This window comes from Notechis scutatus, chromosome 2, assembly GCF_049901735.1.
Source record: "Notechis scutatus isolate UNSWTSFEM ecotype Mainland chromosome 2, rNotScu1.2, whole genome shotgun sequence".
In the NCBI taxonomy this organism is placed as follows: Eukaryota; Metazoa; Chordata; class Lepidosauria; order Squamata; family Elapidae; genus Notechis; species Notechis scutatus.
Genome location: NC_142010.1, coordinates 9,890,739 through 9,916,447, shown reverse-complemented (window position 1 = coordinate 9,916,447; position 25,709 = coordinate 9,890,739). Strand labels below are relative to the sequence as shown.

General features: G+C 38.2%; 1 protein-coding gene and 1 long non-coding RNA gene across 2 annotated transcripts; both read right to left on the bottom strand.

The window, feature by feature from the left end:
• Positions 1 to 3,705: 3,705 nt before the first annotated feature.
• On the bottom strand, positions 3,706 to 6,507 carry LOC148131731 (vomeronasal type-2 receptor 26-like). Its single transcript, XM_087953287.1, has 3 exons — positions 6,283 to 6,507; positions 5,754 to 5,880; positions 3,706 to 4,601 (listed from the first exon to the last, which is right to left on the bottom strand). Exons 1-3 carry the CDS (start codon positions 6,298 to 6,300, stop codon positions 3,706 to 3,708), a joined length of 1,041 nt encoding a protein of 346 aa, XP_087809413.1. The 5' UTR covers positions 6,301 to 6,507.
• A 6,941-nt stretch (positions 6,508 to 13,448) lies between these two features.
• Positions 13,449 to 15,616, bottom strand: LOC148131730 (uncharacterized). Its single transcript, XR_015747116.1, has 3 exons — positions 15,213 to 15,616; positions 13,810 to 14,101; positions 13,449 to 13,657 (listed from the first exon to the last, which is right to left on the bottom strand). It is a non-coding gene; the product is annotated as an uncharacterized LOC148131730 (long non-coding RNA).
• Positions 15,617 to 25,709: the final 10,093 nt, after the last annotated feature.

Here is a 25,709-nt window from a genome sequence, read left to right as displayed (position 1 = left end):
AGTGTTATCACATATTTCTATCATCTATTTGTACATTTCACCAATAGTTATTATATATACATATCACAAATAATGTTGTGTGTGTGTGTGTGTGTGTGTGTTTGTGTGTGTGTATTTTCTGAGGTTCTCGCGGGTATTTGTATGTGGATCTTTGGTTATTCGGGTTTTCTCCCACGTAAGATTCGAAGTATCTAGGCAACGTTTCGATGAAGTCTCATTCATCATCTTCAGGCTTGTGTCTTCGGCTCTGTGCTTCTCAGAGTGATGTGAGCTTGGCAAGAAGCAGCTGCAAGCTCACATCACTCTGAGAAGCACAGAGCTGAAGACAGAAGCCTGAAGATGATGAATGAGACTTCATCAAACGTGCCTAGATATCAATCTTACGGAGAAAACCCCAATCAAATATATATATATATATATATATATATATAATATATATATATATATATATATATATATATATGTATATGTATATGTATATGTATATGTATATGTATATGTATATGTATATGTATATGTATATGTATATGTATATGTATATGTATATGTATATGTATGTATGGCATTCAGCTTTGTTGGTATTTTCCCACATCATTGTAGTTGTGCTTTTAACGTTGTAGCAACGTTTGGCAGAATCTCATCTGCCATCATCAGGCTTCTGTATGATGGCAGATGAGATTCTGCCGAAACGTTGCTACAACTTTAAAAGCACAACTACAATGACGTGGGAAAATACCCGAACAAAGCTGAATGCCATACATGTAAGTACCCGTGAAAACTTAAGAAAATATCTATCTATCTATCTATCTATCTATCTATCTATCTATCTATCTATCTATCTTTGGTTATTCGGGTTTTCTCCCGCGTAAAATTGGAAGTATCTAGGCGACGTTTCGATGAAGCCTCATTCATCATCTTCAGGCTTGTGTCTTCGGCTTTGTGCTTCTCGGAGTAATGTGAGCTTGCAGCTGCTTCTTCCTTTTAACTGCTAGTGGGGGTGTGACTTGATTGGGTGGGGGCTTGGCTGTGTTCTGATTGGCTGGGGGTGTGTTCTTATTGGTTGGGGTTTGGCTGTGTTCTGATTGGTAGGGGGTTGGCTGTGCTCCTCTTTTATTACACAGCCAACCCCCCTACCAATCAGAACACAGCCAAACCCCCAACCAATCAAGTCACACCCCCACTAGCATGTGGTTTTTTTTGGCAGAAACAGGAAGTAAATGCCAGAAACTGATCAAGAAGATTGAAAATCACAACCATGGGATAGCAGTTCACTGCAAATGGCCATAAAGGTGAGCTATTTGCCAAGCACCCAAGCTGCTATCATGTGACTGTTGGGCCAGGCCAACATGAGTTCATTACTCCAGTGGAATTTGAACCAAGAATCAAATTGAAAGAGGAAACTGGGGTTCAATACTTTATTTATGCACAGAAGTAATGATCGATGCTTGTGATCCATATCCCAATCAAGTGCACCTGTTGATATTCAAAGATGTTTTTATATCCTAAAACCACATACACACATCAGAATTCCTTCATATTTAATTACTTGTTCTTGATTTATTATTTATTTTGTTTGCTTGTGCCCTCATTTCCCCTACAAGTTGACTCTGGGCAGCTTACAGGTTATAAACCAAGTAAAAAATACAGTTAAAAGATGTAAGCAACACAGAATTAGAATATTATTATAAACCAAACTAAGAGAGCAAAGAGATGGATGGGATGGGGATGAAGCAGGGGTGGGATTCAATTTTTTTAACAACCGGTTCTGTGGGCGTGGCTTAGGTGGTAGGCGTGGCTTGGTGGTCATGTGACTGGGTGGGCATGGCTTGGTGGTCATGTGACTGGCTGGGCGTGGCCAATTCAATATCACTCACATTGAGGCATGCATCTCCTCGCCTGGCCTCTCATGACTGTGGGGATGCTGAAACAGTCGTAAGTGTGAAAAAGGGTCATAAATCACTTTTTTCAGTGCCATTGTAACTTTGAATGGTCACTCCACATAAGCAAAGTATCAGCAAATGAGGTGAAAAAAACTCCAGAGAAGTTCCTAAGACAGGAAGTCTAGTCCTGCCAAGAATGTAATAAAGGTTAACGGAGAGGCAGTTTCTGTAAGCAACACCAGAATGCTTCCTTCCTGCCTTCCTTACAGGATTAGGCCAGTAATTTCTTCTAACAACCGATTCTCCGAACTGCTTAGAATGTTAACAACCGGTTCCAGTGAACAGGTGCGAACTGGTAGAATCTCACCCCTGGGATGAAGTCTTCTTACCCCATCAGCTGAACTACAGCAGTAAGCGCCCCCAAAGTCAGGTTTGATACTCTTCTGGAAGGTCAAAAGTTTTCATGTCCACAGTACAATTTTCCACAGGGTAGCCCCTGCTGCAAGTCTTTAGCAGACACTGTACATTGTTGGCTATTTCCACTAGTGCAAGTGGGGTAAGTTTATCCCATCAGGGAGCAATAGCTCTTCAGATTACTCTGGAGCCATGTCATGTAGGCCTTAAAGGTGACAACCAACGCTTTGAATTGGAAGCAGACCGATAATAAATGCAGCTCACATAATAAGAGTATTCCACTTGCAACTCTGGGAGCTGCCAGGATGGTGCGTGCCATTGCATTCTGCACCAGATGCAGCTTCCAAATACTCTTGAGGGATAGTCCCATGTAGAATGTATTCAGTGGTGGGATTCAACATTTTTTACTACCAGTTCTGTGGGCGTGGCTTTGTGGGCGTGGCAGGGGAAGGATACTGTAAAATCTCCAGTCAGAGGTGGTATTTGCCGGTTCCCCGAACTACTCACAATTTCCACTACCGGTTCTCCAGAACTGGTCAGAACCTGCTGAATACCACTTCTGAATGTATTGCTGTAGTCCTTAATTAGTATTAGACACTTAATTAGTTCTCCCCATCTGGATGTGGATTTATTAATATGCTAATGAGCAGGGGTGGGATTCTACCAGTTCGCACCTATTCTCTAGAACCGGTTGTTAACATTCTAAGCAGTTTGGAGAACTGGTTTTTAGAAGAAATTACTGGCCTAATCCTGTAAGGAAGGTAGGAAGGAAACATTCTGGTGTTGCTTACAGAAACTGCTTCTCTGTTAACCCTCATTACATTCTTGACAGGACTAGACTTCCTGTCTTAGAAACTTCTCTGGAGTTTTTTTCCCCTCCTTTGCTGATACTTTGCTTGTGTGGAGTGACCATTCAAAGTTACAATGGCACTGAAAAAAGTGACTTATGACCATTTTTCACACTTATGACTGTTGCAGCATCCCCACAGTCATGAGAGGCCAGGCGAGGAGATGCCTGTGAGTGATATTGAGTTAGCCAGGCCCAGCCAATAACATGACCACCAAGCCACGTCCACCCAATCACATGACCACCAAGCCACACCCACCAACTAAGCCACGCCCACAGAACCGGTTGTTATAACACTTGAATCCCATCCCTGCTAATGACTGTTTTTACTCCCAGATCTTTTTCTGGACAGTGTTGACCATAAATTGCCATGTTACATTTCCTTGTTCCAGTAATTGGCCCACTTACAAAATTATTCAGCATAATTACAAATCCACAATTGGTTAGCTATACTAACACTTCATATAATTGAAGCTAATTCATGGGTGTGTTGCAAAAATCTGTTGATAGTTTGCTAATAAATTAATAGGCCAGTGCCTCAGATGTAAACATTTACTTTCTATTTTATTTTGACATCAAATGTTCCTTTGTATTCAGATCTGGTCTTAAGAAAATAATGTAAGCTTTGGGAATAAAAATGAAGCCTAATAGGCTGGCACTGGAGGCCAAGATGGAAAAGATTTGCACAGCCACCATGTACTTCCCCCTGGTGCTAAGGTAAGTGGGTACAAAGGAGACCCAGACACTGCAGAAAACCAGCATGCTGAAGGTGATGAGCTTGGTTTCATTGAAGGCCCCAGGTAGATTCCTGGCAAAGAAAGCTATCATGAAGCAGATGACAGCCAGGAAGCCCATGTAGCCTAGGGCAAGGTAGAACATGGCAACAGAACCTTCATTACATTGAAGAATGATGTAACCTGTCTGCGTATATGTGTCCAAATCAGGAAATGGGGGAGAAGTGCCCATCCAGATACTGCAGACAACAACTTGGACACCTGAACAAGAAAGGATGATGGAGTTGGCCAGGCTCTTCCCCAGAAATCTCTGCACTTTATTCCCTGGTTTTGTGGCCAAGAAAGCTAACACCACAGTGATGGTTTTGGCCAAGACAGTAGAAATGGCAATGGAGAAAACGTTGCTGAAGGCCGTTTGTTGGAGAAGGCAGGTGGCTTTCCTTGGCCGGCCAATGAACAAGAAGCAGGTGAAGAAGGAAAGCAGGAGGGTGATGAGGAGGATGTAGGAGAGATCCCGGTTGTTGGCTTTGACTATGGGAGTTTCTTGGAATTTCATGAAGATTCCCAAGACTAATCCTGTTACCAAAGACAGGAACAAGGCAAGGGAAGCTAAGATGATCCCCAAATATTCTTGATAGGATAGGAATGTTTTGATTTTAGGAAAACAAGCATCTCTTTTGATGTTTGGATGCTGATCCTCTGGACATTTTGTACATTTTTCAGCATCTGAAAAGAACAAGATTAACATCTGTTGTAGAGCATATTTTTCAATGATATCCACTGATAGAGTGAAACTGGTGATAGTGTGGGTGAACATGTAGAGAAAAGCAACATGCAACAGTGGTTGAAAAACTTTAGTATAATGAGGAAGAAAAATTGCCAAAGGCAAATGAGACTGTGTCCCACACATTCCCAGGACAAACTGTGACTGCTTTCAGAGGTTGCATTGTTTGCATCCCATATTTCATGAGCCACCTTTTAGAGCTGAAATTCAAAGCGCTCTGCAGCCCTCCCACCAAATCCTTATCTCAAGCAGGGGAAGGAGTAGAGAGTTGGACTCAAGGTCTTTCTCACCTTCGACTATTTTGACCAAAAAGATATTTCACAATCAATTTAGCTTCTGGTGTTAGATTGTCAGATTTTTTTCTCTGGATAGCAGTTTTCCTGACTGGTGGAATCTCCTGTTTCTTTATCTTCCCATCCATGCCAGAAGGGAGGGAAAGAGGGAAGGAGGGAGGAAGGAAAGAGGATCTAATGTTGGACCTAAAGCAGAGATGGTATTCAGCAGGTTCTGACCAGTTATGGAGAACCGGTAGTGGAAATTTTGAGTTGTTCGGAGAACCGGTGGTAATCTTCCATCAGGAGTTGGGAGGGAATGGAGATTTTGCAGTATTCTTCCCCTGCCACACCCACCAGGCCACACCACACCCACAGAACCGGTAGTAACTTTTTTTGAATCCCACCACTGACCTAAAGGTGGAATATAATAAGTGTTCAATAAATAAGTCCAGCTTTTAAGTCATGTATTATTAGATGGGAAGGGAATGAAATGGAAGAGAAGCAAAGTAAAGTGAAGCAAAGTATAGTGAAGAGAAAGGAAGGGAATGATCTGAAATTTTTCCAGAAATGCCAAAAGAAATTGATAGAGATTGACCAATAAAGAAAAGGAAGAGCAAGAAATGCTGTCTCACTCTTAAACAAAGCCATCACTGATGCTCCATTTTAAAAAAAAAATAATTTGCTCTGAATTTAAATTCCAAGACTATTCATCATTTATTATGTCAAAGAATATTCATATTAAAATATTTTTCTTTAAAAAAACCACAACGTTTATGAACAATCTCAGGATCTCCCTCTCTTTTGTCTGGTGCCACCCACCTTCCATGGTGGAGATGGTTCCTTCCGCACAAGGATGACAGTCATAGCAGCAGATGGGCATCCCTTCCTGAGGCACCTTCATGAATCCTGGAAGGCAGCTTTTGACACACCTGGAAGGAGGAAAGGTCTAAAGAGAGAGAGAAAATGCTCAGAAAATGAACTTCATTTCAAAACAATGTCAAAGAAAGAAGGATTTGGTGATTTGGTTAAAGAATTAGCTTTGACAAATTAGAAGCCAATAGGAAATGTGAAGGTCATCAAACACATGATCCCATATTCCATCGTTGTTTCTCTTCTCTTCTAATGTTTCATACACACCACACAGATTTAGACTTTCACATTAAATTTAAATGATAAATTTATCAGGGCAATGTTGGATGGACTATTTTCCATGGCCATCTGAATAGTAAGCAAATAAGAAGTTTGCACTCTTGACAGCCTGATCAGCTTACATGAAAACTCAAAGCATCACAAAAGCTTAATCCTGTTATTTCCCTTTCAGTGGAACCAAAATAAATATTAGCCCCACCTTGGTCAGCATTTCCATCTGTGAGATACTCTTCTGGTCAATGGAGAATTTCAAATGCTGGGATGTCAGTTTTTCTAGACTCCCAGATTTAATTCTCTTGACAGATTTGTTTGGGAAAACAACCCAGTTCACAATGTCAAGGTCAGCTGTCAGATCTCCCTTTTCGTCCAGATATACTCCTTCTATGGAATGATTGTGAAACTGGGAGCCTTGAAGGAAGGAATGCAGCTGGAAAGGAAAAGAAGACTTTAAAAAGGACATTAGACATTTTTTGAAAAGACTACTGGGTTTATGCTGGGAAGAATCTGAACATTTTTCTCTGTGTCTTATCAATAAGCATTATTAGAGTAATAATAGTGCTTAATAATAACCATTGGAGCAATGGTTGCAATTGACAAGTGTCTTGGCGTCTGATCGGCATCTGATGCTAATATACAATTCCTCTGAAGGCAATTTTTTTCATTGTTGTTTTATTAGCTTAAAATGAATACAAACATGAAAATAAAAAGAGCAAATTTCAGCCATGCATCTTTTCCTTTAACTTAAGACATGTTTTGTAATATTTATGTTTTGGATATGTCATATCATTACTTCTCCAATTGAATTAGGGAGTTCCACATTTCCTACTTTCCTGCATTGTTCTCTGATGAAGACCAGTGACTTATCATGGGATGTATCACAGATAATCCAAAAATATTGATCCACAACTTCTTTCTTTTTCCTAAGACATGTCATTCTGTGGTTGGAGAGAATTTCCTGATGGTCTCCAATAGTTTAATTTATCATCCCATACTCTTGTCAGTGTGAGATAAAGTGATGGCTGAACAACCAAGATATCAATGTAGTGATTATGAAAAATGCAAAAACAAAATAGGAAAGAATTGCCAATATCAAAGGGAATGGAAAGAAAAGGAAAATAGAATAGAATAGAATTCTTTTTTTTTTTTGTAAATTTTATTTGAGTTTTCACAAAAAGAAAAGAAATACAAATAAAACATCTTTTTTGAAAGCAGCATAATCCCGGGTTACAGTTCTTCATACAGACACAAATTCAGGTTTATGCTCATTTTTATATTCTATTCCATATTTATTTTTATTTATTTTTATTTTTATTTATTTGATTTGCCAATTGTTTACAAGATAATAAGTACAAGTGTATACATAGTTGTGAATACATGAAATGGGTACATATAAGAAAAATAAAAGAAGAATAAGAGAAACAATAGGACAGGGACGGTAGGCACGATGGTGCGCTAATGCACACCCCCTACAGACCTCTTAGGAAAGGGGTGAGGTCAATAGTAGACAGTCTAAGGTTAAAGTTTTTGGGGTTTGGGGAAGAAACTACAGAGTCGGGTAGAGTATTCCAGACATTGACCACTCTATTACTGAAGTCGTATTTCCTGCAATCAAGTTTGGTGCGGTTAACTTTGAGTTTGTATCTATTGTTTGCTCTTGTGTTGTTATGGTTGAAGCTGAAGTATTCATTGACAGGTAGGACATTGCAATGTATGATTTTATATACCATGCTTAAATCAGACCGAAGACGGCGTAATTCAAGGTTTTCTAGTTCTAGAATTTCAAGTCTGGTGGCATAAGGTATTCTACAATGAGTAGAGGAGTGGAGAACTCTTCTTGTGAAATATTTCTGGACTTTCTCAATTGTGCTAATATCAGATACGTAATGTGGGTTCCAGACTGATGAACTGTATTCGAGTATTGGTCTAGCAAATGTTTTGTATGCTCTGTTTAGTAGTGTGATATTACCAGAGAAAAAGCTACGTAGGATTAGGTTAACAACTCTTAATGCCTTTTTGGCTATGTAGTTGCAGTGGGCTCTAGCACTTAGATCATTAGAGGTGAGTATTCCAAGGTCCTTTACAGAGCTTGGGTCATCAACAAGATCTTGACTATTCAGCTTGTATTTTATTTTCTGATTTTTTTTGCCAATATGTAAGACAGAGCATTTATTTGTTGAGATTTGAAGTTGCCATTTGTTTGACCATTCTGATACATAGTCAAGATCTTTTTGTAGGGTAGCAGTATTGTCTGTGGTATTGAACAGCTTTACATCATCAGCGAAAAGAACGCAATTGCTCTTAATATGATCACAGAGGTCATTTATGTAGAGTATGAAGAGAGTTGGTCCTAGAACACTGCCTTGGGGACACCACTATTGACAGGTACAGAATTTGATAGGACGCTCCCAATTTTGACCATTTGTTGTCTGTTTGCCAGGAATGCTTCTATCCAGTTATTCAGTTGTCCAGAGATACCATAGGATTTTATTTTTAGGAGTAGTTTGTCGTGTACCACTGAATCAAAGGCTTTACAGAAGTCTATGTAGATTGCGTCTATTGCTTTGCCCTGGTCGAGTTGTGTCGTCCATATGTTTTTGCAGTGTAAGAGTTGCAGATTACAGGATAGTTTTTTTCTGAAACCAAATTGTTTATTGGAGAGTAGGTTGTTTGTCTCTAAGTGGAGGATGATGGATTGGTTAATAATTGATTCCATGACTTTACAGGTGACGCAGCATAAGGAGATTGGTCTGTAATTTTCAACTAGGCTTGGGTCTCCCTTTTTGAAGATGGGATGACTGTGCCTTGTGACCATAGGTTAGGCAAGGAGCTGGTCCTGAAAGATTTTTCAAAGATTATGCTTAGAGGTTTGGCTATGGCAGTGGATAGCTTTTTTAAGAAGTAGGCACATATTCCATCCGGTCCAATAGATAGAGATGGTTTTAGATTGCGTAGTGCTTTTTCAACATTGTCTTCTGTAAAGGATAGTTCACAGATGATGGTCTCAGGAAGAGCAAGCTCCTGGGTAACTTGGATATTTTTTAGATGTAAGGACTTTTATAGAAGATAGCAACACCACCTCCTCTACGAATTTCACGATCTGATCGGTAAACATGATAGTCTCTTACTGTGGTAATGGAGCCAGGGAGAGATGCATTGAGCCATGTTTCACAGACAAATATAATGTCGAATTTAGCCATATTTAGTAGGAGGAAAAATTCAGGTATTTTATTCACGAGGCTTCTTGCATTGAGTAGTTTGCATTTAAGGCCAGCAGTAGTTGGAATTGAGGTAGTTAGGGCGTGCATGCCTAGTCTTGGGTGATGGTGGATCGGTTGAGGTAGGGTTGTGGTTGAGGGTTAAAGCTGAGTTGCGGGTTGTGTGGCTTACTTTTGATACAGTCAGCATGGTAGTCAATGTACAGGTCCTTCTCTCCATTGTCTAGACGTTTTTGAGTTCAGTGCGGAGTACACGGGAGCGGGCACGTTGCTGTATGGTTAGGTCAGGGCGACAACGGAGGTTCTTATGATTGGTGTTGGTTTTGGCGAGTGAATTTATAGTGTAAATGAATTTATGTTTGCTTGATTCATTTTTGCAAATGACCCTGCACAAGCGTGGGGCCACAGAGCCATCTCTGTTTTTGGGCTCTCGGCCAATGTGGGAAATGTCAAGTATTTCATCAGCGGAGATGGTTGATGCTTGATAATCACTGATGATGTTTCGACAGTTGTGATGTCATCATTGTCATTGATGTCCTCTAGACCAAATAAGATGGCGTTTGGACGTTTCCGTTCACGCTCAACAGCTTCTCTGATGAGGATTGGGATATCAATATTTGTCTGGGTTGTGTTTTTTGTGGATTGGGTTTTGGATTGGGTTGTGGTTGTTGGGTAGAGATGTGGTTTGTAGCTATTGGATGTTCAGGATTTTTGCGTTGTGTCTTTTTTTTCAAGGTTGGATATTCTTTCTTTACAGCGTCCAGGGATGCTACTATGGTGTTAAGGGATGTTTCAATGGTTTCAATGGTATCAACTCTTTCCAACAGATCCAGTTTGGGTTTGCATGATTTGCAGAGATATGAGAACTCATTGGATGATTCCAGGTATTGAATAAATTGCTTGGTTAATCCCAAGCAGTCATGATGAGCGTATTTTTTACACAGAGAACATTTGATGGAGTTTTCATTATCCTTTAGATTTTTTTAGCATTTAAGGCATGTGCAGGAGTCTTGTGGTTCATTGGTGGGGATTATCTTCTCTTTAGGTTGTGGTTTGGCATTGGATTTTCTTTTTGGCATGGTAGGTTTGTTAAGATAGTACGTTGATTGAATTAATTAAAGGAACAATTTTGGGTAATCTATATAGCCAATATCACACCAATCAATCAATTGCAGTAATCTCTCTAGTCAGATAATATTCCTGAGCAACAATCAGCCTAATCAATTAATTACTCTAATCACTAATCAATTAATTACAATATTATTAAATAATTAAATAATTAATAGTATTAATAATACTATTTAATAAATACTAATAAAATAGTAATCTTGTTACTATTTTACATTTTCTGCATAGCTTCTCCCCTCTTTTAATTTTCTCAATTTTATTTTAATTATCTCATCTCAATTCAAATCATTGTATTTATATTTTTTGTCTGTCCTGTTTCAATTATCTATTATCTTTTCTCATTAAACAAAATTTCTCCTGTAGTTTCTGATTGGAGTATGACACCTTTATATCTATTCCCTAAAGTTATAACACTCAATATAATACATAACTTCCATTCAGATTCTGCTTGGTACATTCTTAAAATACACACTGTATTCTTAAAAAAAGAAAAAAATTATAAATGTATATAATTAAAACAACATTCCATTCCAAGTCAATTTTATCATTAATATTAATATTCATTAAAGTCTTAACATCTTTAACATTACTTTTCAATTAAATATCATACCTCTATGGGGACAATTATAAGCTTTCCATAGTTAATTCCCTCCCCTTCACTTATATTTTATAAAACATTAACTAATTAAAATGTTCCTGTTCCTTCCTAATTCAATTTTCTCATTTATTTTATTTCACTTATTTTATTCACAAACATTTCACTAAATTACACTAACCATTTTATCCCTCATTTTAATCATACGTTTCCAATTTTCTAAAGTTATTTCTATTACTAATATAACAATACAATCTTATGTATCTTTACAGAATCCCCTTTTCAGTTAGATTTTCACCCATTATCTCTAAATAGGTCTTGTTTCTTTATATCTTGCTCCGGACCTTTGTAACTTCTTTTCCTTTCCTTCTTCCCTATCTTCTTTCTCTCTCCCCTTTTACCCCTTTGTCTCTCTACCTCTATTTCCCTCTTCTGTATTCCCCATTTCTGTTGCTTTCCAGTATTATACTTATTTTTCAAATTATTTTTCTTTTCTTTGGTTGTTTTTTTAAGTCTTAAATTCTCCATTCTCTTCCCCCTTTCCTTTTCTTCCCCACATAGAGTTACTTGTTCATTAAAGATGGCTTCTTCTTTGTCCCAATCTTCTTGTTTTGCAGTCTTTTCTTGTTTCTCATAGTTCCAAATCTCCATTTCTAAGAATTGAAAAATGAAGCCAAAAGAACCCTTCCCTTCTTGTGCATCCTCTTTGTACTTTTTAAGTTCCATTTTCAATTCATCCAGAAGTGATGCCACTGTATAAATTTTTAAAGAACCACCCGATTGATTTTAGTCATTCAAATATAATAACCAAAAATCCAAAAGTCACCAAATAATCCAAATACACGCAAGCTGTTTTTTTTTTTTTTGCTTCTTCTCTTTTTTTTTCACTTTCTCTTCCTGGGGTTGCTATTTAGTTGCAAAGTTTCAGTTAAAATGTATTTTTTAGAAGTCTTATTAAAGTTTTACTTTAGATTCTTTTAAAGTCCAGGCAGTCTCCTCCCTCTTCCAGATCCTGTCCTTATTCTTTTTCTCTCCCTTCCTGCTTATAGAAGAAAAAGTTTTTAATGTCCAGAAATCTTTATTGTCCCTTTGGCATTTTGTTTTATTTTCAGCTTAATTGCCTATTGATGCCAAAGTGGATTTTTCTGATTTCTTATTTAAGTCTCTTAGTTGTCAATATAGGGAAGGAGAGAGAAGAAAAAAAAAGCCAAACCTTTCGCTTTTCACTTTCTTTTGCTGCTTCCGACTCTTCTTTGGGAGCGATGTTATTTTTTGTAAAATTTATATTCCAGGGTACCTTAGTTGTTGCTTTTTCAACTTAACCCAGTCAGCCAAAACTTTCACTTCTTATCTTCCTCCTGCACATTCTTTTCCGGTTGAGTTCTTCTTTGAGGTGGCCATTTCTGACCACCGCTCCTACCACCTTCGAGAAAGCGAGTAATGGCCAGCTGAGGAGGAGAGATGCAGCTCTCCTTGACCCTGCTGGTGGTCTCCCCCGTCTTCAACACCTCTACGGGGTGGCTTAGCCCTAAAACCAGCCAGCTCGGGGCGCTCCAGTGGCGAGCCCAGACAGAAACCATGCACGATCGCGGATTCCTGTCTGTCGCCAAAGCCCTTCAAACCGGAAGTTGAATAGAATAGAATTCTTTATTGGCCAAGTGTGATTGTACACACAAGGAATTTCTCTTGGTGCAAATGCTCTTAGTGGAAATGGGTTCAAATTATGTTATAGAATAATTTAATTTTTCAGACTAAGTAACCAAGGCATTCATTTCAACAACTGATTCCCACATGCAGGGGAAACACGTCTAATGGAAAAGAAATACCTGCCATGCCTTCACTTTTGGAGCTTCCACCTTCACCTCCTTCTTCCTCACTGATCTCTTGAATGTGGATACATGAGCTGAATTTAAGGACCTTCCCAAAGCCCAGATGGTGTTGGAAATGGGGTAGATGTCTAGAGTCAGGAGCTGATCGATCACCTCTTTCCTCAGAGGCTCCAGTTCTCTCTCCCTGCACCGTCTCCAAACTTTCACTGAAAAGGCATCCTTAGTGCATGAACATGTAAAACTTTTCTCCAAGAAGTTCAATATGGAGATGACAATGGTCTTAAAATCATTATAATTTGCCCATTCCCTTTTCTTTATCAGGAAGGAAAAAATGCCAGCAAGGTATTTCAAGGAATAGACACTAAACATAAAATCAAAGCTGAGATCCCACTGAGCTGTTGTGATCCAGACTTTATCTACAATATGTTCCTGAATTTGTTGAAGTATCATTTGTAAAATTATCATTCCTGATGAGAAAGAATTCATTTCTGAACCATAAACAAACACATTGACTTTTCTCCACTTATAATATTCTTCTACATTTGGATTCACTTGAGCAACGTTTAGTGTAAAACTTTCATATATAACTGCACAAATGCCATTGCTTAACATCAAGGAAGGCATTGTCTTCATGAACCTGTCCCCCTGGTCAGTTTTTGGAGCAACCAGACCAACCAAGGTCCACCTGAAATGAAGTAGCAGTTGGACAATCCCCGGATACTGGGCTCCTTCAGCAGGGAGCATCGGGTACAAGAAAGGAAACTGAGTCTTATCCTTCAGAATCTGGGAAGCAAAACTGTACCTGATCTGAAAGGAATAGAAGATGGTGGTACTTTAAACATAACAAGCAAAATATAATTCCTCTCATTTCCATAATAAATCTTTCCTGTTCATTTACAGCAGAGGAACTCTGATGGAAAGTTGGATGACTGGAAACAGTCTCCCAAAGATAGACACACCTGAGGGATTTTGTAGGTGCCTAGCATGGTTGAAATCTGGATGGAGATGCCCATCTCAGCCTCTTCCAGAACAGCCACTGAGTTTCTCTGCCTTCCACACTGGTAGTTGGGGACATTGGCTTCTCCATCTGAAAGCAGATCCAGCAAAGCCTCTGAAGTCATTTCTGCCTTGAAGAAGTTTTCATAGATATTGTAACCCAGGGTAATGTTGGGTAAGAGATGGCTATTCTGATTGACATCCTCAATGGCAAAAAGGAAAGGTACAAATTTCCAATAAAATTTGGTTGTTTTTCTGCAGGTACAAACATGTGGAGGAAAATACCATTTAACTTTTCTGTCATGATTATACTTTCCATCCAACCGATCACAAGTATTAATTCTAAAACATTTGCAATATTCCAAAATGTTACCATAGAAAAAGAATAAAAACAATAGAAAATTATGAATCATACAGTATTTTTCCCACTTGCTTAAACTAACACCACTTCAATTTTATGTTTTAGTTTTCATTCCATTTGGTATTCATTCGATATTTGATGAACTGTTATTTTTCTCTTAATAAAAGTGGCAAAGGAACTATTTAATATTAGCTGTGGTATATCTAGGTATTATAAATATTTTTGGATTTGGACCAACAATATAGACTAACTGAGAACAGCTCCTGCATGGATGACATTCAGATGTTAGTAAAGTCCAGGTTATTTTCCTCACTTCTGAGGCAGAGTGAAATTTGAACCCTTAATGGATGAAGTTTTTGTTGGGTTTTATATTTTTGTTGTAGCTGGGGCAGTTTTTTTAAAAAAAATTCTTGATATTTTTTTCTTTTAATTATAAGCCACCCAGCATCACATAGTCTGTGAATTGGATTAGTAAATAAACAAATCAACTAACAAACCAATATAATTTTTTCCTTTAAAAATATTGTTAGGTCTCTGGCATGAACTCATGAATGAGAATCAGAGACACTGACAAAATCCATGAATGCTTATGTTCTTAACTGGGACTCCTTTATCCAATGGTAAATTTTGATGTGGAAAAACAATGATGAAATTATCTCATTTCCAATGCAGAGAGAAAAGACAGCATCTCTCTGTGTTTGGACCAGTGTCCCCAAGAGTCCAGCTCAGCTCAGGAGTGAGATGGAGGGAGAGGTTAGACTGTCCCTCTCTGTCCACACTCCAGCTCTGGAGAATGGAAATGGAAGTGGATCGAGGAAGATATCTTGATTGGTTTCTGATACAGCTGAGAGCAATAGAGATCTCAAGGTAGAATCAGAAAGCAAGTTAGTAAATGGGACAGATTGAAGGGGTGAAAGAAAACACCTTGCGTCTTGGGTGGTTTGGAATGCTAGACTTTCATTGGAAATAAAGTATCTGCGACACAGTGTAGGAAAATTGACTTACTTGAAGAAAGTTGTTGAAGGGCTTCTATTGAAGCTTAAAGATTGAAGGAAAATCTTCATTGCAGAGACTATGACGTTAATGAAATAATCTCCTGGCTTGTAATAATTTTGTGGGTCCACTTCACCCTGTTCCAAAACCAGGAGGCATTTGGCTTTGTGCATCCCCCAAGCTTCCCTTGGGCACAGAAGCAGTGCCAAGAGAAGAAGCAGCAACATGACTTGTGTTCCTGACAGAGACTTCTTTCTGCTCTTACCTTTTTGTAATAAAAGGGATGAGAAGAAGAGTTGGAAGACACCAAGACCTCTTCTAAGCCAGAAGCTTAAGATCCAGATCAAGTCCAGCCAAGGGAAATGCACATAGCCTCTGCTTTCCTTGAAACCAACCCCAGATTCTCTCTACGTCCAGAGCTGCTAATGGACTCAGTATTTGTGAGATTGACTCCACTTAACATTGCCTTTAAGACTGGCACCAAAACATTGACTGACATGTTTGTGGTAAATGTTCTGAAAGTGTACAGAAACATCTCTAAGGATTTAAGATAAAGACAAGAAATAAATCATTGTGATTTAAATAATTACAAGGCCGAGAAGTGTCACCTCTCTGAATGTTGAACAGGTGCTCAAAGGGAAAATTCACAGATGTGGCTTCAAACTTTAACAATAGGGCAGTGAGTAGGGGTGGAATTCTAACGGTTCAAACTGGTTCTATAGAACCAGTTGTAACGATTCTGCCCAGTTCACAGAATCAGCAAATTGTGCCCCTGGCTGGCTCTGCCCCTCTCTGCCCACCTGCCCTGCTCAGTCAGTTATTATCAAACATGCACGACATCATGTGCATCGCTGACTGCATTTAACCCTGCCCGCCCCATCCAGTCACTCTGTACAGTATTTCTTTCCTTCCCCTTTTGATGATCAGCTGTGCTGGGATCCCCCTCGCTGTCTTACTGCTTTGCCCAGGAGGCTTCCCTGAGGCAAAAATATGGAGTGTGAGGGTGGGGGTGCTGCTGCATGCCCCCCCCATGCACTGTTTTTGGCCTCCTAGGCCTCAGGGAAGCCTTCATGGAGAAAAAACCCCCTCCAGGAGGCTTCCCTGAGGCCCAGGAGGCCAAAAATTGGAGGGTGGGGGTGCTGCTGCTTCAAAAATGAAGCCACACCTACCCAGTCACATGGCCATGCCCACTTAGCCACTCCCCCCAGCCATGCCCACAGAATCAGTAGTAAAAATATTTCCATCCTACCCCTGGCACAGAGGTTGTAGGATTTGGTCCCAAATCTTTCCAGTAATACACTTTCAGAGAATTCAGGATCAAGACAGTGTTTTAGCTTGGCCATGATGAATGGGCATATTAATATGGATTTAATTTGGCTTTTTTTTTTAAAGGAAAATTTACTTATAGGTATTTAGGTAGCTGTGAATCCCATTTAGAGGTGAGAAATTACTCCCTGTTTGGAGATAATCAAAAGTGGGAAGCAGAAAATTTATTTCCTATTCATCTTACTAATTTTCATTGTGCTTCCCTTCAAATCCAGCAAAATCCTGAGAAGGAGACCTTTTGCTCAGTATGAGCTGCATCATCACTTTGGCTTTAGATTCTGCAAATCTAATTCAACTCTTTTTTGCTTTTCTTTTCTTATAAAGCTGAACTAGCCATCTTTATATTTGCATTTATTTTGTAAATAGGGCGTTTTTATTCAAAGATGATATGACCATATGGAAACCCCTGACACAAAGATTTAAAATTCAGGGACATTCAAGAACACATGCATAAAAGAACCTTATTTGTACATTCAAGAACACATGATAGTCAAACAAAAAAGGTTTTGGTGCTTTTTTACTTAGTTTTTTTTTAAAAAACAACAGTGAAGTATTAAATTCTGTTTTTGGAATAGTAACTGATGTTTTGAGGAACTTTCTACCTAAAATCCACTTAACTTATTATTTTGACATGATGTTCTTTTATATTCATATCAGGCAGGGGTGGGTTTCTACTGGTTCTGTCCGGCTCTGTAGAAAACTTTAAAGCTCTGAAGAGCAGCAGACATAGAACCGGTTCTATGTCTGCTAATGTTTGTGCGCACCCGCCCGCCTGGGCTGTTACCTGACCTTTATTTCCTGCTTTTTCAACTGCAGCTGCTGTGCGAGGCACAGCTGCAGTTAAAAAAGCAGGAAAAAAGTGCTTTTTCAAAGGCTGCTTCTCTGCACGCAGAGTGCTGATGACGATTTACAGGCGCGTGCGCGCAGCGTGCAGGGAAGCACATTGTAAATCACCGAACCTCGTAAATCACTGAACCAGTAGTTAACCCTGTTGGATCCCACCCCTGATATCAGGTCTCAGAAAGTAATGCAGCAATGAAGAGAAGGAGAAGACCTGCACAACCACCATGGCCAGCATGGCAAAAGACCAGCATGCTGAAGGTGATTAGTTTGGCTCTGATCGTGACTTCAGGAGGAAGGGAGATGTACATTTACCATTGTACATAAATGGTGAGGAGGTGGAGAGGGTTGATAGTTTTAAATTTCTGGGCACTTATATCTCGGAGGACCTCTCATGGACTATAAATGCTAACATGCTTGTAAAGAAGGCACAGAAGAGGCTGTACTTCCTGAGAATGCTCAGGAAGATAAATCTATCTCAGCATCTACTTCTGTCCTACTACCGCAGCACCATTGAGAGTGTCCATTCTTGTATGATACAGGAGCAGCTCTGCAGTGGACAAAAAAGCTCTTCAGAGAATTATTATAACTGCCCAGAATATCATTGTGCTCCAGCTACCAGCCCCAGATGACATCTTCGCATCTCGCTGTTTGAGGAAGTTGCACAACGTTCTCAGAGACTCTTCTCATCCTGCTCACAATCTTTGTGAACTGTTGCCTTCTGGCAGAAGATACAGAACAATTAAAACTCAGACCACACGTTTTCTGAATAGTTTTTATCCCAGAGGTATAATTGCACTTAACAGGACCACCATCAGTGAGCTGTTGGACAGTATTCCTTGGTCTGTTGTGTGGATGCTTGTGTGTTTTTAGGAGGTGGGGAATTTTGGTGGGTGGGGAGGTGTTTGGGGATTGTCATGTGTGTGTGCATGTTGAGTCTGGTCTCTGGCTGTTACGTGACTTTCGTGTATGTATACTGTGTATATACATACAATGACAATTAAGAATTCAATTCAATTCAATTTATTAAAGGCCCAAATAGATCTTTGGAGGGAAAAGCCACTGCAAAATAGGGGGCTGTCATCTAGCCAATAACCATCTCTTCAGGATGATAGTCTAGGCAGGGGTGGGCTTCAAATTTTTTTGCAAAGGGTTTTCTGGGTGGGCACGGCCATGTTGGGCATAGCCTTGTCGGGTGCACCATGGCATGGAGGTGGCATTTTTGCCCTCCCTGGGCTTCAGAGGCTTTCCTTGAGCCTCCAAGAGGGTGAAAATGGCCTCCCCAGTCTCTGGAGCAGGGATGAAATTCAACCACCTCGGTCCACCTTGGGAGAGGTGGTAGGGATGATTTGAATTGGTAAAAGAAATCACCTCTGGTTGCTCCTGGTTGCTATTACTTTTATACCAAGCCATGCCCAGAGCCACGCCCACAGAGTCGGTAGGGAAATTTTTTTGAATTTCGTCCCTGCTCTGGAGGCTCTCTGGCAGGGGTGGGATTCAAAATTTTTAACAACCAGTTCTGTGGGCATGGCTTAGTTGTTGGGTGTGGCTTGGTGGTCATGTGACTGGCTGGGCGTGGCCAACTCAACATCACTCACATCGAGGCAAGCATCTCCTCGCCTGGCCTCTCGTGACTGTGGGGATGCTGCAACAGTCATAAGTGTGAAAATTGGTCATAAGTCACTTTTTTCAGTGCCATTGTAACTTTGAATGGTCACTCCACACAAGCAGGGGGAGGGGCAGCAAAGGAGGGGAAAAATAACTCCAGAGAAGTTCCTGAGACAGCAAGTCTAGTCCTGCCAAGAATGTAATAAAGGTTAACGGAGAGGCAGTTTCTGTAAGCACCACCAGAATGTTTCCTTCCTGCCTTCCTTACAGGATTAGGCCAGTAATTTCTTCTAACAACCGATTCTCCGAACTGCTTAGAATGTTAACAACCGGTTCTAGCGAATAGGTGCGAACTGGTAGAATCTCACCCCTGGGATGGAGTCTTCTTACCCCATCAGCTGAACTACAGAGTGTAAGCGCCCCCAAAGTCAGGTTTGATACTCTTCTGGAAGGTCAAAAGTTTTCATGTCCACAGTACAATGTTCCACAGGGTAGCCCCTGCTGCAAGTCTTTAGCAGACACTGTACATTGTTGGCTATTTCCACTAGTGCAAGTGGGGTAAGTTTATCCCATCAGGGAGCAATAGCTCCTCAGATTACTCTGGAGCCATGTCATGTAGGCCTTAAAGGTGACAACCAACGCTTTGAATTGGAAGCAGACCGATAATAAATGCAGCTCAAATAATAAGAGTATTCCACTTGCAACCCTGGGAGCTGCCAGGGTGGTGCGTGCCATTGCATTCTGCACCAGATGCAGCTTCCAAATACTCTTGAAGGATAGTCCCATGTAGAATGTATTCAGTGGTGGGATTCAAATTTTTTTACTACCAGTTCTGTGGCATGGCTTGGTGGGCGTGGCAGGGGAAGGATACTGTAAAATCTCCAGTCAGAGGTGGTATTTGCCGGTTCCCCAAACTACTCACAATTTCCACTACCGGTTCTCCAGAACTGGTCAGAACCTGCTGAATACCACTTCTGAATGTATTGCTGTAGTCCTTAATTAGTATTAGACACTTAATTAGTTCTCCCCATCTGGATGTGGATTTATTAATATGCTAATGACCAGGGGTGGGATTCTACCAGTTCACACCTATTCTCTAGAACTGGTTTAAGGTGTGAAGAACCTGAAGAATTCTTTTTTTTTCTTACTACTTTTTAATACTATTGGGTTTTGTTCTTTTTAATTTTTACTTTGAATAATAATTGACTATTCCACAGTAGGATTAAGGTCCAGAAGAACCTGAAGAACCTTTTCTTTTTTCTTTTTAATTTTGGGCTTTTTAATTTTTATTGTCTTTTTTTATTCTTTCTTTTTTCTTTCATTTTCTCTAATTGGATTATAATTGGCCACTCTACTAACTGGATTAAAAGAGTTCGAAGACCCTGAGTTACCTAAATGAGTAAGAAATCCATATCTTCTGGCATTTCAACTTCTGGTCCTGCCTCCCCAACAGTTGGAGGACGACGTTTAACCCAGATAATGTCGAAGCAAGATAAAGAACAAGTGGATTTAAAGATGATTATGCAAGGAATTCAAGAACTTAAAATGAAATCGGATATCATTGAAAAGAAAATAGAAAATATTGAACAAAGAGCTGAGAATATTGAGCAAAGAACAGAGAGTATTGAACAAAGAATGGAGAGTATTGAACAAAGAATTGGGAAGACCGATGAAAAAGTTGAAAATATTTAACAAATGATGGTGAAATATGATGAGAGACTCCAAAAAATTGAAGAGAAAGACAAACAAAGAGGTGAGACAATTGGAAATATTAATAGCAGATTAACAATGGTTGAACAAGATAAAAGTGGGATGTTGAAGTGGGAGATGGACAGGTCAGAATTCTATCTTAGATTTCAAAATATAGAGGAAGAAAAAGGACAAAACTTGACTGCAATAATGATAGAAATCCTGGCTGGAGCTCTGGGAATAACAGAGGAAAAGATGATGGATGGAGTAGATGAGATATACCGAGTCTTTACAAGATATGCGATGAGGAACAATCTACCAAGAGAGGTCCACGTCAGATTTACAAAAAAAAACACAAACTATTAAAACACAAATATTACAAGTGGCAAGAGAGAAGATGTTGAAATATAAAAACAATGATATTGTGGTCTTAAAACAAGTACCCAGAAAAGTGAGAGAGATGAGAGGAGAATATCGATTCTTGACTAAAATATTATTGAAAAAAGAGGTGAATTACAGATGGCTGATTCCAGAAGGATTAATGTTTACATGGCAAGAACAGACACACAGAATTGACTCAATTGAGAAAGCAGAAATGTTCTACAATGAATTTTTCGAAAGAAAAGAAATAGAGACAGAAAAAGGGATCATCTCAACTGAACTTCAAGAGGACCAAATGGGGATGGGAAAAGAAGAAGGCGCAGTAGGTGGACAAGCGGAGACCAAAGAACAACGTGAAGTAAGATCTACGAGAGCTGTTAGACCTAAATATAAAATATAACCATGGAGGAAAAAAAACTGATTTCTATGAATATAAATGGACTGAACTCAGCTACCAAAAGAAGGAAAATGTTTCACAAATTAGAGAAGTTAAAATTTGATATAGTTTGTTTACAAGAAGTACACATTAAAAAACAACATGAACAATTACTGGCACGACCAAAATTAGGGAAAATATTTACTTCTCTGACTCACTGTAAGAAAAGAGGAGTGGTTTTATACATTAAAGAAACTATCCCAGCAAAACTGATCTATATTGATGAAGATGGAAGAGTATTAATGGTTGAAATAATGGATAATAATATAAAACACTCCTGGTTGCAATTTATGCCCCGAATGATAAACAAGAAGAATTCTACAAAAAATTACATATGAAAATAATTGAACTAGATTATGCTAATATAGTTATGATGGGAGATTTCAATGGAATTGTAGACAATAAACTGGACTATACAGCAACAGCAACACGACAAAATAGGGAGACTCTCCCTAAATCCTTCTTTAAAATGATGGATGAATTAAACCTAAAAGATATATGGAGAGAAAGAAATGCTAAAATTCAACAATATACTTTTTACTCAAATAGACATTTATCATGGTCCAGAATAGATATGATTTGGATCTCAACAGAACTAATATCTAATATTCAAGAAATAAATATTGAAACAAGTACATGGGCAGACCATAATCCAATGACAATTAAATGGAAAGGACAAAAAAGAAGATCTAGATGGACATTAAATAATACTATTTTAAAGGAAAAAGACTTTACACAATAGATGGATTGGTCTTCTTCTTTAGTGAAAATAAAAAAGAAGATACTTCAATACAGAATGTCTGGGATACAATGAAGGCATATGCGAGAGGATTAATAATAGACTATACAAAGAAAAAGAACATTAGGAAGAGGCAAACTATTAAAGCTTTAGAAGATGATCACAAAAAACTGGAAAAAGAACTACAGAAAACACCACAGAAAAAAGATATCAAACTTAAAATGGACATACTTAAACATAAAATGGGTCAGATAGAGAAAGAAGAATTGGCACAAAAAATTAGAAGTGCTAAACAGAACTATTTTGAAGATGCAAATAGGCCAGGTAGATGGTTAGCATACAAATTGAGAAAGGAGAAAGAATCAAGGAAAATATTACAGTTAATAGACGATCAAGGCCAAATGTGTTATGGTAATAAGGAGAAAAAGGCAATTACCCGAGACTTTTATGGACAACTATATAAGCAAGAGGATATTGATGAGGAAAAAATTAAACAGTATTTACAAAATGCTAACCTACCTAAGATACCTAAAGAGACTGAAAAAATGTTAGAAAGTACTATAACAATGATGGAACTCATGGAGGCACTCAACAGACAGAATAATGGAAAAGCACCAGGTCCAGATGGGGTTCCGGCAGAATTTTATAAAACACTACAAGAATCATTGAGCATTCCATTGTTAGAAGTCATGAATGAAGTTATGTCAAATAAGAAGATACCTAAAACATGGTCTGAAGCTTACATTACACTTATTCCAAAAGAAGGGGCCAAATCCATTACAAATTAAGAACTATAGACCTATTTCCTTATTGAATGCAGATTATAAAATCTTTGCTTCAATTTTGGCAGAAAGGCTTAAAAAATACTTAAATAATTTTATTCATCCTGATCAGAATGGATTTCTGCCAAAGAGACAAATCAAAGACAATATGAGAGTAATTCTGGACACTTTGGAATATTATGAGGCGCATCCTGAAAAACAAATGGCTTTGATATTCCTAGATGCCCAAAAGGCATTTGATAATGTGAACTGGAGATTTATGTTACTACTACTGGAACAGATGGGTTTTGCCAGAAAATTTATTCAAGCAATAGAAGCCATATACTATAAACAAACGGGAAACGTAATGATAGAGGGAGAACTTACAGACTCTATTAACATAAGAAAAGGCACAAGACAAGGATGCCCATTATCACCTTTGCTATTTGTATTGACTTTGGAAGTGTTGAATAGAAATATTAGAGAGGGCCAAAATATAAAAGGAATGAAAATCAAAAAGGAGGAATTTAAACTACAAGCTTTTGCGGATGATTTGGTTTTCATTCTGGAAGACCCTCTAGAGACAGCTTTAAAACTATTGGAAAAGATAGAGACGTACGGTGAGATGGCTGGTTTGAAAATAAATAAAGATAAAACAAAGATTCTGACAAAGAGCATGTTACTAAGACAAAGAGAGGAACTGGCAGACCTATTGAAAATTCAAGTTACGAATAAGGTTAAGTATTTGGGGATATATTTGACGTCAAGATGTACTACATTGAAAGAGAATAACTATATTAAACTCAAACAGCAGATAGCACTTGATTTGAAGAAATGGGAAAACCTACAACTGTCATTAATAGGCAGAATTTCAACAATCAAGATGAATATTTTACCCAGAATTTTATGTTTGTTTCAAATAATACCAATTAGGCTTGGCAAAGATTATTTTGAAGACTTAAATAAAATTGTGTTGAAATATATATGGCAAGGCAAGAAAGCGAGAATAAAATTAAAACTTTTACAAGATGCTAGAACTAGAGGAGGATTTGGCCTTCCTAATTGGGAGTTGTATTATCAAGCTGCAAATTTGATGTGGGCCAAAGAATGGATAACATTAAGAAAGACTAGACTGTTGACACTAGAAGGACATGATTTATTACTGGGCTGGCATGCTTTTCTGTGGTATAAGGGAACTAAATCGCAGGGCTATTTTAGAAGGCATTATATACGGGAGTCTTTATGGTTAAACTGGGAGAAAATTAAGAGACAATGTTATTTGAAAATCCCAGTTCGGTTATCAACTATTGAAGCTTTTTCTTATCCTATAACATACAAGAAGGAACAAACAGTTAGATATGGGGAAATATTGGATGAAAAGGGTGAACTTAAAACGATGCAAAATCTAGAAGAACAAGGTATAAAGATGAATTGGTTTTCATATGCGCAAATACACTCAAGGTATGTTAAAGATTCTAAAACAGAGGGATTCTATGATAAATTGACTGACTTATCTCTTATCTAAGATTTTGACAGGTACTAATGAAAAAGTGATTAAAAAATTATATGGTTATTTATTAGAAATTAAACTAGAGGAAGAACAAGTTAAAGAAACTATGATTGTTTGGGGGAAGAATTTTGGATATGGGATTGATTTAGAGAAATGGCAAAAATTGTGGTCTCAAAATTATAAAATGACAATGTCAACAGCATATAAAGAGAATTTGTATAAGATGTTTTACAGGTGGCATTTCCCCCCGACAAGAATAGCAAGAATGTTCAAGAATAAATCTGAAAAATGCTGGAAATGTCATCAGATACCTGGCTCATATTACCATATGTGGTGGACTTGTGAGGACGCTAGAAAATATTGGACTAAAAATTGCATATGGTTGGAAGAAATGACAAAGAAACATATAGATTTAAAACCAGAGATTTTTTTATTGGGAATCTTACCTGATACATACAATAAAAATTTGAAATATTTGATTGTAAATGTGTTAAACAGCGGCTAGGATTGTATTTGCTAAAAATTGGAAGAGTGAGAAAATACCATCACAGGAAGAAATTATTAAGAAAATATTGGAATGTGCTGAAATGAGTAGATTGACATTTGAAATTAGAGAACAAGAAGATAAACAATTCTATGAAATTTGGGACCTTTTCTATCAATGGCTAGATAATAAAATATAATAATAGAATATTTAAAACTTTAGGAAATAATGAATACATATTTCTTTTTTTTCTTTGATACTATCTTTATAAAATTTTATTAAGATAGACTTGGTATGATTTTATGATTTGCTATAAAATAAATTAAGTAAACTATAGTTATCTCGTTAAAGTATGAATTAATAAAATTATAGTCAAATGATTGTTTAATAAGGATATCAGGCTATATAATTGTTGATTGATAATATGAGCTATTATGTAATATAATTACAATGGAGACTATGAAATGGATGCACAAAAAAAGTGGTAAACCAACTGATACACTGTTTGTAAACTTATGAAGGAAAGAATGATGTTTTTATGTTTTATGTGTTTCTGTCTGTTGTTAAAATCAATAAAACTGTTTTCAAAAAAAAAAAAAAAAGAGTATTCCACTTGCAACCCTGGGAGTTGCCAGGATGGTGTGTGCCATTGCATTCTGCACCAGATGCAGCTTCCAAATACTCCTGAAGGATAGTCCCATGTAGAATGTATTCAGTGGTGGGATTCAAATTTTT